Below are 19229 nucleotides of genomic sequence, written 5' to 3' on the forward strand. Positions count from 1 at the left end.
CATTGCCATCATAATTATTTACATTACAATAATATATTTTACGTTTGTTTTTATTTTTAACATATTTAGAATTGTCATATTTCTTTTTTAGTGTATTATAAAATTTTTTACCCATTTTACATCAAATAATATGAATGTTACGTTTCTTTTCAGCTATCCATGTTATCTATATTTTTTTATTTATTTGATTTTTTTATATATTTATAAGAATAATAATTAATTAAAATTTTACATTGCTATCTTAAGTATTTATATTATAATAAAATCTTTTTACACTTGTTTTTTTTATTTCATTAAGTTTAGAATTATTATAATTTTTTCTTAGATGTTATGATACTTCTAATATATTTATGCTAAATGATACAAATTTTATAATTTTTCTAACATGCTTATGTTAATAAATTTTTAATTAATTGTTTTTAAATATCATTTCGTTTATGTTAATTTTTATCCATGAAAGTATTTTTAACTATTTTTTTTTATATATTTATAAGAAAAATAATTAATTTAAATTTTATGTTGTTAACTTAATTATTTCATTAAAATAATTTTTCTAAAGCTTTTCTTACATTCAATTATGTTTAAAATTTTTATAACTCATTTTTTAACATGTTATGACTTTTTTATCTCATTTTACATAAAATTGATATAAATTTCATTATTTCTCTCATTTGATTATGTTAATAATTTTTTATTTTATTTAAAATATAAATTCTTTTAAGTTAATTTTTTTTCTTTGAAAGAATTTTATGCTAATATTTTTAATTTCTTTAAAAGTATTTTTTATAATATTTTTTAGCTATTTTCGAAGATATCAATTACATTAAAAAAAATTTTTAAAAATTTTTAATTATTATTTTTTATTTTTAAGTAATTTAATAAACATGCAATGAAATAAAAAATAAAAAACTATTACATAAAGTGAATATTATTTAAATTATATATAAAATTTTATAAATTTTGTTTTACAATCCCATTACTTGATAAATAAGTTTCATTTTTTTATTTTAAAATTTAATTAATAATTAAGATTGAATTATATAAATTTAATAATTATTATTTATCGACCTTATTGTAAGAATAAAAAAATTAAACTTACTATAAAAATCCTCGGATTTTGAGTAAAAGACTTGAACTTCGCAAGCTGTCTGAAAACCGAAGGACAGAACTCGGAATTCAAAGTAGCTTTGAGAGATTTGGGGATTGAAATTTAAAAGTGGAAAATGCGAAAAAAAAAAAAAAAAAGTAAGTAAACCAGTACACAAAATGGGCTTGACATTGGGGCATTGGGCATGGGGCATTGGGCTACAGTAAAATAAGTAAAGTACTTTGACAAAAGTAAAGCTGAGGTGGCAAAAATAGACAACATTCGGGGCATCTCCAAAGATTACCTATTTTTATTTTCCTTATCTTCGTTTTATCTAAGCCCTGTCAAAGACCCAGCAGGATGGAAGAAACTTCATAGATGAATTAAGAGTTGAGACCCTGCTTTGAAAACAAACCCAACGACTAAAACTTTTCAGGCACTTCTAATCGAAACCAAAAACAATGTCTTGTAGCTCAGTTTCTTCTTTTACTTCTCTTTTTGTCCCTCCAAAAAGATCATCTTTGTCCAATCCTAAGCCCAGATTCATCCACTGTTCTCTTGGAGGTACTCTTTTTTTTTTTTTTTTTAATTTTCAGTTTTGGTTTCCAATGTTAAGATTTTATTTATTACTTTTTTCTGTTTTTTTTTATTAGTGGCAAGAGACCAAGTATAGAATTTTTGGAATTGTAGAAAATTAGGGGCCTAAGTCTGTAAACCTTTTTGTCTAAGCTGAATTGTGTTATTTAATTTGTTTTAGTTATGGGTTCATGGGATCTAATTGAGATGCAACTATGTTTTTAGTGAATGAAGCTCATTTGATGTAGGGGCTTCTTTCTGGAAAAGTGGCTTGAAATTATCAATGGGCTAATATCAGGTGTGAGATTTAGAAGCCATTGTTAGATTTCATGGTGATTAGTTAATAATGTATAAGTTTAAGCTGAAGTATTGGGAATGGTTAATTTGAGTAGGAATGCTGAAGGGTAGAACTAGGAATTTGTTGAAATCACCATTAGCTATGATGACGAGACCATGACAATATGAGAGGACAATGGCCTCTTGCAAATGAGAACAACCATAGCATAGAAAGACATTGGGACTTTTTTTTTTTTTAATTTCTCTTGGGGAAAATGGAGGAAAAAAAGGGGAAAGAATTCATTCTACGTTCTTTGTTCATTTTCTGTCATCATTCTTAATTTTTTATTTTTTCTGGTAATATAAAAAAAAAAAATTGAGTAGCATGCTCGTTACTAATGCATGATCATGATCATGATCATGATCAATACAATTCTGTGCTATGGTGGCATGTTTGATGTTTGATAATTGATTGAGAAAAAGTGAATAATAATGTTCTGGTTGAAATTTCCTTCTTTTGGTCTAATTTCAGCGTGACATATTCTGATAGCTTCCTTACATTAGCGTCCCCTTGGTGTGAGCATTGCATATATCCTTGAACAAATTCATGCATACTGCTAATTCCCTGCTACTCTTATTCCTCAACTACTGTCTTTGATCAGGCCTGACTGCTATGTTGAACCATATGTAAGTTTTTCTGAAAATCGCTGATTTATAAGTTTTATCTGTAAAATTCTCATTTAGGGACTGTAGTAGAACCAAAAGCTACTGCTGCTGCTGAACCCCTGTTGCTCAATGCTGTTCGAGGGCATGACGTTGAAAGACCACCAGTTTGGCTTATGAGGCAAGCAGGGAGGTACATGAAGGCAGGTTCTTAAATCTGTGTGGTTCCAAAAGAATTTTTTTTTTCATGTGATGCATTTGCTTTGGAGATTGCATAACTCAATCATAAATTTTAGACATCTGCTCAATTTTTCCGCTATCAAACCCTTTTTGAAAAAAAAAAAGATTTATCAATTATTTTGTTTAATAATCTAAGAGAAGGATCACAGTAGGCTATATGATATTTCAAAATGAGGATTTTATGGTGGACAAAGTTATAGCTTAATTCCTAGACACGGTGTTCTTTTTAAAGGAGGCTCCAACTTCCAAGTTCTAATAATTAAGAGTAAAAAAGAATGAAAAAAAAAAAAAAGGAAAGAAAAGAAAAGAGAGAGTAGATCACTTGATGATGTGGAAAGAAAATTTCCTAAAAAATAGCCATATAGAACTTGCTAGGTTTTAGTAACTTACCTAAATCCCTTGCTTTTAATGCTTTTGTGAGAGTAAGAAGAAATGAAAAGTAGATGTTTTTCAATATTTTTGTGGTATTGTTTCACTTGCCATTTATATGCTAGTTTTGCTGGCTTTTTGCTAATCTTATGCTCTGGTGCTATCTTTTACATCACATCTTATTCACATGCATGTAGATCATTTTGACTTGAAACCCATGTTTCTTTCTTGTAATTTCAATATTTGTATCTCTCCTTTTTGCATCTCAAAGAAGAGAATAGGTCATTCCTGTTTGGTTTCATATCGCATCTCCTTTTCAATTGTCTTACTTTGAGTGTTTCATCTTGTAGAGCTATCAAATTATCTGTGAAAAGTATCCTTCCTTTCGTGAAAGATCGGAAAATGCTGATCTTGTCGTTGAGATTTCACTGCAGCCGTGGAATGTTTTCAAGCCTGATGGGGTAAGAAAATTTTTTTTGCAATCCTTCTAATAATTTTTCTTGAATGAAAATTTATGGTATAGAGAAGTTTCAGTTGACTTTTACATTCTTTTGACAAGAAAGCCAATCCCCCTACCCCCCCCCCCCCCCTCTCTCCTTATCATATTCTTGTTGCTCTTTGCAGATTGCAAGTTAGTATCTTTTTGAATCAATCGTGTATTATGACAGGTGATTTTATTCTCAGACATTCTTACTCCTCTCTCTGGGATGAACATACCTTTTGACATTGTGAAAGGTAAAGGTCCGGTTATCTTTAATCCTCTAGCCACTGCTGCTGATGTTGATCAAGTGAGAGAATTCAATCCTGAGGATTCAGTACCATATGTTGGTGAAGCATTGACAATCTTGAGGAGAGAGGTCTATATTTACATTTCCTATTGTATCTTAATTTGAATTTCTTATTTTTCCCCTTATTTTCAGTTCATTCTTACATAAGTGAAACATCCATGTCTGGCCATGTACCATATGGACATTCGGCATACAATCAGTTGTGCATTTGGAATGTTCTTAGGGAGGAACAGCAAACAAATAGTGGAGTTAAACAACAATGTTAACTAAAATTAAAGATGGCTAACATTAATGTTCCCAAACAGAAAGGTTACTGTTAGGCCTCTCTGCAGTAGTATTTTTGCTTCAATGATGCCTAATTTTTTAATTCAATGTAATCATCCCCGAAGCCTTTCTTAATCCCTTGCATTTCCTCTCTATGTTTAGAAATAATTAATTATCTAACTTTTACTATTGTTTTGAACTATCATATTAAATAAGGATGGTGTTTGATTCTTTGAGAACTGTGGAGAAACACCTATAATTCACTAGCCTATTCAATTTTACTTGTGGGTCCGTGAATGTAAAAGCCGCATAGACTCATCCCTTTTCCTTCCTTTGCCAGGTAGATAACAAAGCTGCAGTTCTGGGTTTTGTTGGTGCTCCGTTCACTCTAGCATCATATGTGGTTGAAGGTGGTTCATCAAAGCACTTCACCAAAATAAAAGGATTGGCCTTCTCTCAACCCAAGGTAGTTTAAGTTCTCTTTCTCTAGCATTTGAGACCAAACGGAGTGAAGTTTGTCTTCTTTGTTTTCATCTTGAATAGCATCCATAACTGAAGAAACGAATTTTAAGCCACCAACATAAAAAGTTGTGTGCTACTTCCAAAGTTAATTGCCAGAAATTGATTACTTATCATTTTTCTTATTTTTCTTCTGCTTTTGAAAACATTTGTCAACTACCCTCCATTGGAACAATGATATAAACTGGATTCCTATTGACCTCATTTTCCTTCTACAGGTACTTCATTCTTTGCTTCAAAAATTTGCAACCTCCATGGCAAAGTACATTCGGTACCAAGCTGACAATGGAGCACAGGCTGTTCAAATTTTTGACTCTTGGGCAACAGAGCTCAGTCCAGTGGATTTTGAGGAGTTCAGCCACCACTATTTGAAGCAAATTGTAGATGCTGTAAAACAAACTCATCCAGATCTTCCTCTAATCCTTTATGCAAGTGGATCTGGGGGCTTGGTAGAAAGGTTAGCTTTAACAGGTGTGGATGTAGTTAGCTTAGATTGGACTGTTGACATGGCTGAAGGTAGAAGGCGACTTGGACATGATATTGCTGTCCAAGGAAATGTTGATCCTGGTGTTCTTTTTGGTTCGAAGAAGTTCATCACTGATCGGATACATGATACTGTGAGAAAAGCTGGTAGACAGAAACATATATTGAATCTAGGTCATGGAATTAAAGTAGGTACACCTGAGGAAAATGTTGCCCATTTCTTTGAGGTTGCTAAAGCAATCAGGTACTAGAAAAGTAGAAGCAATACGGGATTAAACTAATTTCCTACTGAGTAGAGTTTGTATCTTTAGGTTCTTTTTTTTCCAGCCCTTGATTCTTCATTTGTATTTATGTTGTTCCTTGGTGGAGAAACATAGTACAGTAATAAACTTTTGTTGACAGCTTCGGTTCTTAAAGTGTTGATAAAATTTGGCAATCACTCCTCAGTGCACAGAGTCCTGCCTAGCTGTCTATTCTACTTTGCTGTTCCTTGCCATTCTTATTCTAGCATGTTGCTATCTTATAAAGTCTTGTGTGTGTTTTCTTAGTTATATCTAACCAAAAGCTTTAAAAAATCATATTACTATAATTTCCTTTATCATATATATATATATATATATGTATATATATATTTTTTATTTGATGTCAGTATCTTTTTTTTTATTATTATTAATCTTGAAAACCTTAATAAATCTATGGGTACCCATTTTTTTTTTTTAAATTCCTAATTTATCCTTAATTTTTCAATTCTATTTCCTTTAACTCAGACATCACCCACTTAATCTTCCTGAACTTGCAATCTTCAAAACTATGTTCAACCTGCATATTATCTAAACTACTGCTTTTAAATTATATAGAATTCAGTCACGTTGAATATGATGAAGAGAGAAATCTCAAGCCAAGAATACAGTATCAAAAGATTTTTAGTTTTGAATTGGAAATTTGCCGTAATTACTTTTTTTCAAATGAAATTTCTTTTGGGTAATTATCCATCGTTTAGCATCACTGGCCAAAAAAAAAAAAAAAATTCAAATCATTTAGCATCAGTTTGTTTCTTTCTCAAGAGGCAAAATCCAACAAGTTATTCTGGTCAAACCTCCAAAGAGTTGTAATAAATAAGTATACACTTTAATTCTCTCCAAAGAAAATAAATATCCGCAATAAATATTTGAACATATTAATGGTAAGTTAAAAATAATAAACAAAGGACCCACACTAAAATACAGAAATTTTGATACAAAAATTTCCTCCCATTAAGTTTCCTTGGCAAATAGGAATTCTACATCAAACAGGTTTAGGATTTACAAACCCCACAGTTTTTTTTTCCCCTATAAATACCCTCTCTTTAGTCTTCCATACCATTTAACATCTCTGTTTGATTTCGTCTGCTTTCCTTTCTGTTTTCGTTCCGTCCTGTTTTCTTCTTTGCTTCTCGTTCCGTTCTGTTTTCTTCCCTGCTTCTTTTTTCATGGCTGAGGCAAAGGCATGTCCATTGCCATCCTTCACGCCACAAGAAGTGGCTACCGCCTTCGTCAAACAGTACTATTTTCTGCTCCGTGATTCTCCAGGAGATCTTTACAAGTTTTATCAGGATTCAAGCGTGGTAAGCCGGGTGGGATCTGATGGTGCCATGACCAGCTTCACAACCATGGACGAAATCAAGAAACAGGTCCTCTCTTCCTTGGATTGTAAGGAATATGATATTTTTTCTTGTGATTCTCAATTCACCGAAAACGGGGGAGTGTTTGTTGTGGTCGTTGGTTGCTTCACTACAAAGAATGACGAGATGAGTAAATTCAATCAATCCTTCCTCCTTGCTCCGATGGAAGGAGTCAATGGTTACTTTGTCTCCAATGATATTCTGAGATTTTTTGATGAGCAAGAAACAAAAACTATTCCTACCGAAGATGTCCCAGCTGCTTTTTCAGCTTCAACACCTGATGATACTGCGTCAACCAATGATGCTCCGGAAGAAGTTGTTCCTAAGAAGAGTTTTCTATCGGTGGTGAATGCTCTGAATGAAAACAACGCTCCCTTTAAGGCGCCGCCAGTGAAAAAATCTGCTGGCAAAGCACCCCAGGAGTCCAATCTTGACAGGAAAAGTGGCTTGGAAGGAAAGAAAAACACCAGGAATGTGGAGAATGTCAAGGGAACATCTATTTTTGTTGGGAACTTGGCCATGGATTCAAAGCCTGAAGAACTCTATGAAGCTTTCAAGAGTTTTGGACCAATCAAACGTAATGGGGTTCAAGTTAGAACTGATAAACAGAACAGATGGTTTGCTTTTATCCAATTTGAGTCTTCTGGCTCTGCACAAAGTGCAATTCAAGCTTCCTTTATCAGAATTGGCAATCGAAAACTGAATATCGAAGAGAAAAAACGCAATGATTACGAAAATCGCAAGTTTTCTCAAGAGTCCATCAATGGCAATGCCAATGGCCAGAAAAATTTCAAAGGCGTTAGGAATTTCACCGGGGGCAATGGACCTGCTAATTGATAAGAATTTCCTTTCTTTTTTTTTTTTCTTTTTTTTTATCATAAAACATTCAACTTAGTTTATCTTGTTTTAAGATTAAACATTATGAGAAATAGATTTTCAATTTTGTTTGTTTTACTTTCTTCAATTCAAATGCAGCAATTTTAGAAGTTGTGAATTTTAATTTTATTTTGTCAAATCCCCATAAAATTTGTATAAATAATTTGACATCACAGCATGATACTTCTAGCCTAATTCCTATAACAATGGAAAAAAAAAAAAAAAGGAATTTTGTAATTTTTATATTCAATTTAATTATTGCTTTCTTATATGAGATATAATATTTGGTTATGATTTTAATATATCAATTTTTTTTTTGTAATTTTTTGGAATCAAATCTGTAATGCCTTACGGTACATTTAATAATGTATCTTGGGTGACATTATTTTCCATATATATGAAAATTTATTTATTATTGTATCTTGGGTGAGATTATTTTCCATATCTGAAAATTTTATTGCACATTTATTATTGTATCTTGGATGACATTATTTTCCATATATATGAAAATTTTGTTCCACTCAAAAATAAAATAAAATAAAACCCCATCATAGTGGACAAGTGGGATTTCCAAATTGAGAAATTTACCAACTTTTCCTTTGAATATTTCCTTAGAAATTAACAGTGCTTCAAATCTTATTTCAATACTTTTATAATGGTTGGAAGTTTATTGGTCTTTGCAAGAAAAAATGAGATTTTTTTTTATTATCTAAGAGGATTCGAACTCATTTATTATTAATTTATACATTTATCATTAAGTCAAATATTTAAATATAAAAAAAATCATATTAATGTAAACATTGCTAACTTTCATCATTTGATATAAATAGCAGAACAAGTCCCCTTACTTTTGAACCCAAATTAGATTTTTTTTTTTTTTAATACTTAGAATAACATTTAGTTGACTATCTTGGAATTTTTAAAATTTTATGTTCAAAATATATATTTTTTACTATCTTGTTATCTCCCTTTCTTTTCTGTTCATTATTTTCTCTTATTTTCTTTCCTTAAAAGACCAAAATTGTTTTTTTATGGACATTAAATTTAAATTGTAACTTCTCATGAAACAAAATTATAAGAATAATTTGACTGTCTCCGGCTCTGAGCAAAATAATAAGAATAATAGCTTGTATATTACTGAATTATTCAATCGATTACGCCTTAATGGTTTGATCAAAAACCGATAAGCTTGAATTATATATATATAACTTTTCAATTATTTAAATTTTATTTTAATTTCTTTTGATTGGTGAGAAACTTTGAAACACTATGAAACTTGATGGACATAATAATTTCAATAAAATTCTACTTTTTTTAATAACACGTTTTTACGTGATTTACGGTTTAGATACAGACATAAATTTAGCCTAGATACACTATTTTGATAAAAAAAAAAAAAAAAAAAAAAAAAAGAGATACATTTTGGGACTAATTTTGAACTGGCCGCTTCTTTTTTATATATATTCTAATTTTTAATCCAATGGGGAATGTGAGCCCCACAGTGATGCGGTTCTTCTATTCAGTTAATTTGAACTTCTAGTGACTAGCGGCCTTCACCGGGACTTCCACAGCAAATTTATTTTGCCCTTATTATAAGATTATTGAATAATAATCATTAAATATGAAGAATTAATATAAATTATTAATTTTTTATTATAAAAATAATTAACTATCTGTTATTTTGTTAATTTAATTTTAATTAATTAACATTAAATATTATTTATTAAATAATATAAAAAATTTTACAAATAAATACAATCTGTTTAAAATTCTTAAAAAAGAGAACAAGATAAGATAATATTTAAAAAAATTTAATTGAAAATAGGTTAACATAAAAATATGAGAATTATCGTAAAATTGATATCATTTAACATAAAAAAATATTAAAAGTATCATAATATCTTACAAGAGAGTTGTGATAATTTTAAATGTAATGAAAATAAGAACAAGCGTAAAATATATCATTATAACATAAATAATTAAGTTGATAACGTAAAAAAATAATTACCTTAAATCTAAGAAATAATTCTAAACCAATAAATAAGTGTTATCATAGTAATGTGTGAATAATCGTAAAATTAGTATCATTTAATGTAAAATAAGTTAGAAGTGTTTAACACCCTAATAAAAAGTTATGATATTTATAAACGTAATGAAAAATAACAATATGTATAAAAGATATTATTGTAACAAAATTAATTAAGTTGGTAATGTAAAAAAAATATTATTACATATAAAAAAATAAATTTAAACAAAAAAATAAAAGTTAATGTAAAAAAAGTAAAAACAATTGTAAAATTAGTATTATTTGACATAAAATGGTTACAAGTATTGTTATACTTTAATAAAACATTGAAAAGTAAGAACAAGTGTAAAAAAATCTTATTCAAATGTAATAATTAAATTGGTAATGTAAAAAATTAGTATTATAAATAAAAAATAATTTTATACTAAAAAATAAGTGTTAATGTAAAAAGATAAGAATAATCATAAAATTTATTTTTTTTTTTTTTGCATAAAATAGTTAGAAGTATCATAACATCTTTAAGAAAAAATTATGATAATCTTAAAAGTGATAAAAAGTAACAACAAGAAAAAGAATATTTTGTGATAGTTTTTTTATGGCATTTATGAGTAAATGCCACAAAATCCTTTGTTTTTTTAAATCTAAATGCATTTTTGTAAAAAACGCCTCTAATTATTTATATAGCGGCGTTTATGTTAAAAAAGGGCACTAAAAAGCCTTCATTTTATGACATTTTGTTATAAAATGATGCCATATAATTATAAAAATTTATTAAATATAAAAATATTATTTTCTAGAAAGGAAAGCGTGGTATGCTAAAATAAAAAACGTCGCTAATTATCTATATAGCGGCATTTACGTTAAAAAAGCCACTAAAAAGCCTTCATTTGTGGCGTTTTGATATAAAACGCCACTATTAATTATAAAATTTTATTAAATATAAAAATATAATTTTTTAAAACGGAAAGTGAGGTCACAAAAATTTTTATTTTTAACGAACGCCACTAATTTTTAGTATGTTTGTAAATTTAGCAGCGTTTTTGTAGTAAAGGCCGCTAAATTATCTTCAGTAACATAAAATTCCTCGTTTTAAGTGTATTTTAGTAGTGTTTTTCAAAGAAAACGCCGCTAACTAAGGTATTTAGTGGCATTTTTTAAAAGAAAATGCCACTAAAAATTCCCCCAAATTCCGAAACCTCTTTTTTCTACCATTTTCCTTTGTTTCTCCTGCGATGTTCTACATTTTTTCAATTGATTTCTTTCATTTTCAGCCTATTTCCTTTTATTTTTTGATGGATTTTCTCTCCATTTACGGCATTGGTCTTCTTGTTTTTCATGAATTTCCTCTCCATAATCAGCATACGGCTCAGCTTACAATAACTACCTCTTTCTAACTGAACAAACCTTCCTTGGAATCCTCTCTTACCAGCTCTTACCAGCCGCCACCCACCATCACCAAACCCTCACTTCCCTCCACCCCACCCCTTCATTCTCCGTTGGGTCCCTGACCCTCCCTTTCGCACCCAAATCAACTCAGCCTTTCGAGTCATAACTCCCCATCAACATAATCCCCAGAACTATGAAGAACAGCTATTCCTCAGCTCGACCCAGTTGAGGGAATAGGCAGTGGTGTTATTCGTCGATACTGTCATGGGAAATGCCAACGAGGCAATTTTGAAACAAGTGCCAGTTTTGATTTGGGTATTATGGGGATTGGAGTAGCGACGGAGTTTGGAAAAGAGGTTGTTGGGGTAGCAATTGGGGGGTATGCCCTTGGTGTCGCTGCTTCCATTTAGGTTACTACCTACTGATACATGAGGTAAGGTTTAATCCCATTGTTCACATGCATTTGCTTAATTATTCTGTATTTCAAATTTTTGTTTTATTCACAAACTGGCCCTAAATTAAAATTTTCTTATGGCTCTATTAGATTTATTTATTTATTTATTGTTTAACAGATTCCTTTCCATCTAGTAACCCGTTTGTAGGACACCTATCTTGCCGAAACATAATATGCTTCGATGTTGGATGCCTCTAGAAATAATGTTTTCCTTTATGATCTTGATGAATTACTTGATATGAGACCCAAGGCACTCACAGCCAAACCCATTTGATTATTAGGATTACTGGCTGTTTACAGTTAGAATGAATAAACATTTCCACCTATGTTATAAGGACCTAGAAATTTCTAAGAGCAAGTGAGTTAATAAGGATCACTAGGATCATTTGTTGCAAGTGATTTATTGCAGATATATAACATAATATATGAGCCAACTTATTTTTTATTTACAATGCTTTTAACATTATATGTTCAAAAAGAATAATTTAGTTAGCTTAAAAAGAATAATTTAAATATTATCTTTTTCAGTCAATTGAAAGAGTCAAACAAAATTCAACTATGGCTCAAAGATATTGTTAAGGTGGTTCATTTCACCTTATTGTTAAGGATGGTAAAGATAGAGGTGTTTTAAACAGCTATTTGTCAAATGCTTTTTTGTTGAATGGTATTTTTTTTTGCTTTTGTTTGACTATTTGTTTTCAATTTTTTCTCATTTTGTATATTAATTTGTAAAAATACTAATATGTTTATTTTTTTGTTTATTTTTAGTTTGAGATTAAGGTTTACTCATCATTAATTGCTCAATTTCTATCAATAATGTCTTTGGCCACTAGTGTTTTGAATTTGTGAAGGTATTTCACTTTTCAACAAATAATCACCTTTGGTTAATTCAGGTAACTTGTTAGGAAATCTAAGTTTGTTATTAATTTAAGTGTAATATTTAGTTTGTTTTCATATAATGAATTATATAATTTTAGTTTGATAATGTAGCAAGTATAAAATGGATAAGAGTTGGATGCAAAAGTCAAGATTAAGTCAAGAGTATCGAGATGGAGTAAGAAATTTTCTTAATTTTGTATTTGATAATGCAAGTGAAAATAATATGATATTATGCCTATGTTTGAGGTGTGCTAATATTGATTGGTAAATCCGTGAAGTTTTTTTGGAACAATTAGTTTGTATTAGATTTATCTCGAGATATATTAATTGGTATTTTCATGAAAAATCTATATTGTCAAGGTTAGTGACTAGAGTTTTTTTAACTTCAAGGGCACCTCAACACCAACATGATCCTATTAGATAAGATGACAAATAATGCATGTTACAGGATGCTTTCAACATTTATAACCAACATTTTCAAAATCTATCTCTTCAAAATGATGGATTTAATAAGTTAAATGTTGAAATGAATGATTTTGGAGAACATGGGATAGGTGTAAGTGACCAACAACCTAGTGGAGAAGCATCAAAGTTTTATAAGTTGTTTAAGGATATGAATAAAGAACTTTATAAGAGATCCAAACATTCAAGGTTATCTTTTTGTGTGTGTCTTTTTCATTTAAAATGCTTATATGGATGGACATGAAACTCTTTGACTTTATTATTGGAGTTTATGAAAGAAATGTTTCTTTTTGCAAAACTTTTTGTATCTTATAAGGATTAAAAAAAGATGATTAAAGAGTAAGATCTTGGATATGAAAAAATTCATAGTTGTATGTTATGTTGGGATGATAAAAAAAATCAACAATCTTGTCATATGTGTGGTAATTCTCATTGGTTGGACACAAATCTTAAAGAAAGGTTAAATGAGGATGATGATGAAGTCCATGTCAAAAAAAAGCCTGTAAAGGTTTTACAGTATTTTTTTATTAATACCAAGGTTTCAATGACTCTTCATGTCTTTCAAAACTACAGATTCTATGAGGTGAAATCATAATAAACGAATGGATAATGGATCATTGAGGCATCCTACTGATTTTTTGGCATAAAAATCATTTTACTTTAGGTTTTTAGACTTTGCTTCTAATCCTCAAAATGTTATGCTTGGACTAGCATCTGAATGATTCAATCCATTCAAAATGATGAGTACTTCTTATAGTACCTGACCAATTATATTAATTCCTTACAATTTACTAACCTGGATTAGCATGAAGCAACAATCATTTATTTTGTCTATGATAATTTCTGAGGAAAAAGTTTCAAGAAATGATATAGACATGTACTTACAACCTTTGATTGAAGAGTTATAGTAGTTATAGGAAAGAGTTGAGACTTATAATGCTTCAAAAAAAGAAAACTTCAATATATGTGTTACCTTATTATGGGCTATCAACGATTTTTTTGCTTATGCAAATTTATCTGGTTAGAACACCAAAAGTCGATATGTTTGTCCATGTTGTGCTATGCAGACATGTTCGAAGTGATTACATAATGGTAAAAAATTTAGTTATATGGCACATCGTAGATGATTAGATGATAATTATTGATTTAAATTTCAAAAACATCTCTTTAATGGAATTGAAGAGTTAAAAAGAGTGCCATTACCGATTATTGGGTGTGATATCTTGTCAAAATTAAAAGATATTAATTTCATTTATGAAAAAATAACTCAATAAAAAAAAGAGTGAGAAAGATCATTGAAGGTATCCAACCTCATATTCCTTAAATTGGTGATGCTGATACTTAAGTTGGTAATATTGATATTCAAAGTGATAAGGAAGAAGATAAAAAAGATGACTCTAATAAGTCTGAGTTGTGAAAAAAAGAAGTATTTTTTTTACTTGCCTTGTTGGAAATATAATTTATTATGTCATAACCTTGATATGATGCACATAAAGAAGAATTTTTATAAAAATTTTATCGAAACAATACTCAATGTGAATAGAAGATCAAAAGATGACTTCAAGAGTTGGTTTAACCTAGTTGACATGGGGATTCACCCTGACCTTTATCTAAAGTTGCTTTCTCATGACAAATCCCAATTGCCTCATGCTTGTTTTGAGATGTCTAAATGTGAAAAAGATGCGTTTTGTAATATGTTGAAAAATGTGAAAGTCCCATATGGCTATGCATCAAATATATCGAGATGTGTGAATTTGAAAGAACAAAAACTTTCTTCATTAAAGTCACATTATTGCCACATCTTAATACAAGACTTAGTTTCCCTCGCTTTAAATTCATCAATATCAAAGCAAGTCACTTCAGTTGTAATTGAATTAAGTAACATATTTAAAGCTCTCTGTGGGAGAGTTTTGAATGTGAAAGACCTTAACAAACTTTAAGATCGAGCTACGATTACTTTATGCCAGTTAGAGAAGATTTTTCCTTTAAACTTCTTCATTATTATAATACATTTGGTTATCTACTTTCCATATGAAGCAAAAGTTGATAGATCGGTTTATTGTCGATGAATGTATCATATCAAAAGGTTTTATTTGTTAATAATGTGTTAGTATTTATGATACCATTCTAATTAAAAAGATATATGATAAATGTTTTATGCCTTAGGATTTTAGGGAGGTTAAATTCTTATTGTCGCAACAAACGCTATCCGGAATGTTCTATTGCTAAAAGATATTTAGCAAAGAAGTGTATAACATTTTGTTTTTGGTATTTGAAAGATGTTGAAATGAGATTTAATAGACCATCAAAAAATCTTGGTATGCAACATATTGACTTTGTCTACACTTATCTTTTTGAAAGTTTTGGACAACCAATAGGTAAAGCTGAAGTGGTGGAGTGAGACGATAAATCTTGGGCATGGGCACATCGATATATTCTTTTGCATCATGACTTAATTGAATCATTTCACACGAAAGTTATTATGAGATGAAATCATTCATTCTATTAAGCATAATTTATAAACTTTGCTTCTTTTTGTTAATCCTTTATTTTAATACATGTAGTGAGTATAGAAAAATTAAGAGCTCATGCACATTATCGTCGATCAAACATTCGAGAGCATGATAAGTTGTTCATAAAAAATAATCATGAATGGTTAGGAAAAACTATAAGTAATATCATACTTCCCATTTTGAGAATTATACATAGAATGCTTAGGGTATAAATAAAATTAATAACATATATTTCATTCTACCTTAATAGGTTTGGAATGGAAGGCTTGTTAGTAAAGAGGTGAAGTGTCTTTTATAATGTTTGAATAGGATTGTGAAATGATACAAAGGGTTCATCATCAATGGATTTAGATTTCACACTAAATTCCATGAGAGATTTAGAAAAATAAAAAATTCAAGAGTTGTTGTTATTTCGTCAACTACTAGCTCTGCTAGTGCTAAGGACACAAATCCTTTGGAGGAAAATGTTGACTACTATGGCATGATTAATGAAATCATTGAGTTGGATTATTATGTTAAGAAGAAAATTCTCCTATTTCAGTGTAATTGAGCTTATGTGAATAATGCGATGGGTATTAAAAAAGATCAGTTTGGACTTACAATCGTGAATTTTTCTCGATTAATTCACGTCGAACAACAACTTATTGATGAACCTTATGTTTTTTTCTCTCAAGTCAAACAAGTTTTTTATTATGAAAACCCTAAAGAATTACGTTGGTTTGTTGTTCTTTGTAACACACCTAGAGAATTATTTGATATAGGGTTAGATAGCAAAAATGATGTTGAATATCAAACTGAATGTTTTTCTTTTGTTAACCAAAACTTGGATGGAAATATCTCTAGTACCTCTACTCAATGAGTCTGCAAAGTTATTGATGAAGACATTTATGAACCATGATGGATCATTTTATATTTTGTATTTAGAATGTTCAAAACATAATATAATAAATGCTTTTATGTAATTTATGATATTCGCTTTTGTGTATTTATTGTGCTGTACATTCACATTATATTTAATTTAATTAAATCGATATGTTCTTTATATATCATTGGTTATGATTTCTTAACTTCTTAATGTCCATATATGTTCTTTATATATGTTATTTATATATAGTTTTTTATATATACAATGTCTGAACTTTTTAATTTTTAATTGATTTTCTTTTATAATGCAGCTAAATTACAATGCCGAAGAATAGAGAAGGGAGTAAATATCATAGATATTAGTTTAAAATCATCTACGACACCTATTGATGTTGGCCATGGACTAAATCTTTTGAAAGGAAATGTGTCTACTGTCGGTTGTAACTTAGTCGCTTCTAATCCTTCAACTGATATTGGATCTTGCAATATGATAGGTCTAAGTTTAGATAGTATCTCACCAATTGATTTTGCTTCTAATTTGAATACAAGTATCATAAACCCCATTTTTAGATTTTGATTATAATCATTAAAGTATTGGTAATTTACTAATTAACATTTTATTTTTTGCAGTCGATAACAATGGTTAACGAAAGACAAAAGACATGACAACTTTGAAGGAATTATGGATAGTGCCTTCGAACGAGCGTATTGTAGTGTCTGTAAACTTTCATAGAAAACTAATTGATGAAGAGTGTCAATTGCTAGTTGCATTTTTAGGAATGATTGCTCGTAGTGGCATGAAATTATCTATTCATTATGAAACATGGCATAAAGTTCCAGCAGAAGTTAAGGCCGGAGCTTTAAACTTTGTTAAGGTATTAGTATAATTAATTATATATTAGAAATATTAATTCTTTTAAAGTTGGTTTATAAATTGTAACTTTTCTTTTTGTATTATTACAGATAAGATTTTTACAGGAAGTACCTACTACACTTATGCTTAAGTCATTGGGAAAGAAATGAAAAGACTATAAGCATAATTTGAAAAAAAAAATTTCGTCAAAATAGTACTATAGAGACCACAATAGATACTTTATCTTGTGGTGTGATTAGGTGGCAATATGAGCAGTTGGTTAAATTTTAGTTCTTAAGGAAATTAGAGGTTTATCTTTTAATATTATTTTTAATAAAAAAGGTGTTTTATGTTTTTAGTTGGTAATATTTATATTTTTGCTATATATGAGATTGTTTTTTGTGACAAGAAAGAGAAAAAATTGGGATTGCTAGCAGAAAATAATAGAAATATAGCCACACAAATGGATCAAAAAGCTTTTGCAAGAAAACAAAAAAAAAGGTAAGTAGCTCATCAAATAAGGAAGTTGTTGTTTATATTCGTTTAGCACTTTTTGTGTCATTAAAAGGCAAAAATATAAATATACAGTTATTTTTTTTATTTTAACAATTTGAAAGCTTCAATACATTATATTAAACTTGCCCAAATGATTAAACTTAGTTTCCAAGGTTGATATGTGTGAAAAAGTTATCATTGATATCTTTTTAGGACTTTGTTATGCTGTTAAGGGTAAAAATTTAATTTTGTAGTTATATTCATGTTTTAATAGTTTAGATAGCTTAAATACATGATATTAAACTTGTTCGAATGATCGAACTTGGTTTTCACGATTGATATGTATGAAAAAGTTATCGTTTATGTCTGTTTGGGACTTTTTTGTACCATTAAAAGGCCAAAATGCAAATTTGTATTTATTATTCTGTTTTAATAGTTTAGATAGCTATAATACATGATATTAAACTTGTCCAAATTATTGAACTTGGTTTTCACGACTGATATGTGTGAAAATGTTACCGTTTATATCTTTTTAGGACTTTGTTACAACGTTAAAAGGCAAAAATGTAATTTTGTAGTTATATTTATATTTTTACAATTTAGATAGCTTCAATACCTTCAATACACGATATTAAACTTATCTTAATGATTTAACTTGGTTTTCATAATTGATATGTATGAAAAAAGTACCGTTTTATGTCTTTTTAAGACTTTATTGTACCACTAAATGCAAAAATATAATTTTACAGTTATATTTACATTTTAACAGTTTAAGTAACTTAAATACATGATATAAAACTTGTCCAAATTATTAAATTTAGTTTCTACAATTTGATATGCATGAATAAGTTACGATTTATGTCTGTTTAGGACTTTTTGTAATGTTAAAAGGCAAAAATGTAAATTTACAATTATTGTTCTGTTACATGATATTTAATGTGTCCAATCATTATTGCCACACTTGATACGCATAAATAAGTTATGGTTGATGTCTGTTTAACAAAAATAGTGTTTTTTATATAAAAGATTGAGTTGGGTGAAAAAATTGGACATGTAAAACTTTTTCAATTAACCCACACGAAAAAAGACTAATCTTACCTAAATAACGAAATACAAGAAATTATGATAATTTTTTAGATTCATTTTATGTAGAAAGTAAATATTTACTATATCAAATATATTATGAATTAATTATTAAACTTGATAGCTTTATTTGATTAATTTACAGAAGAAAGCAAAAGAGAAAATGACCATTGAGATTTAAATAGCATCTGATTGTTCTGTCAACATTTAAGAATTGAAAGATCAGATTTTCACAAAAGTTATCGAAAAAGAAAAACATGGACAGGTCTGAGGCCTTGGATTGGGTCCAACACTATCTAGCTACTATAGAAATAGCTCATAGCAATTTACATTCTCAACAAGTCAATCTTCAAAAGAAATCTCAATATTGAGAGAGGAGTTGCAAAGTATGCAACAACATATGCAGCAAATGG

At 29.2% G+C, this 19229-nt stretch overlaps 2 protein-coding genes across 2 annotated transcripts; both read left to right on the top strand.

Annotated features, from left to right (window-relative positions):
• Positions 1 to 1346: 1346 nt before the first annotated feature.
• On the top strand, positions 1347 to 5704 carry LOC111293965 (uroporphyrinogen decarboxylase-like). The gene is made up of 6 exons (XM_022887050.2): positions 1347 to 1651; positions 2684 to 2805; positions 3562 to 3672; positions 3880 to 4068; positions 4604 to 4729; positions 5001 to 5704. Exons 1-6 carry the CDS (start codon positions 1549 to 1551, stop codon positions 5514 to 5516), a joined length of 1167 nt encoding a protein of 388 aa, XP_022742785.2. The 5' UTR covers positions 1347 to 1548; the 3' UTR covers positions 5517 to 5704.
• Positions 5705 to 6492: 788 nt separating this feature from the next.
• On the top strand, positions 6493 to 7925 carry LOC111294424 (nuclear transport factor 2-like). The gene has a single exon (XM_022887718.2). The coding sequence runs from the start codon at positions 6734 to 6736 to the stop codon at positions 7760 to 7762; it is 1029 nt and encodes a 342-aa protein (XP_022743453.2). The 5' UTR covers positions 6493 to 6733; the 3' UTR covers positions 7763 to 7925.
• Positions 7926 to 19229: the final 11304 nt, after the last annotated feature.

Source organism: Durio zibethinus, chromosome 14, assembly GCF_047325235.1.
Source record: "Durio zibethinus cultivar Kanyao isolate XHJ-2024 chromosome 14, ASM4732523v1, whole genome shotgun sequence".
Lineage (NCBI taxonomy): Eukaryota > Viridiplantae > Streptophyta > Magnoliopsida > Malvales > Malvaceae > Durio > Durio zibethinus.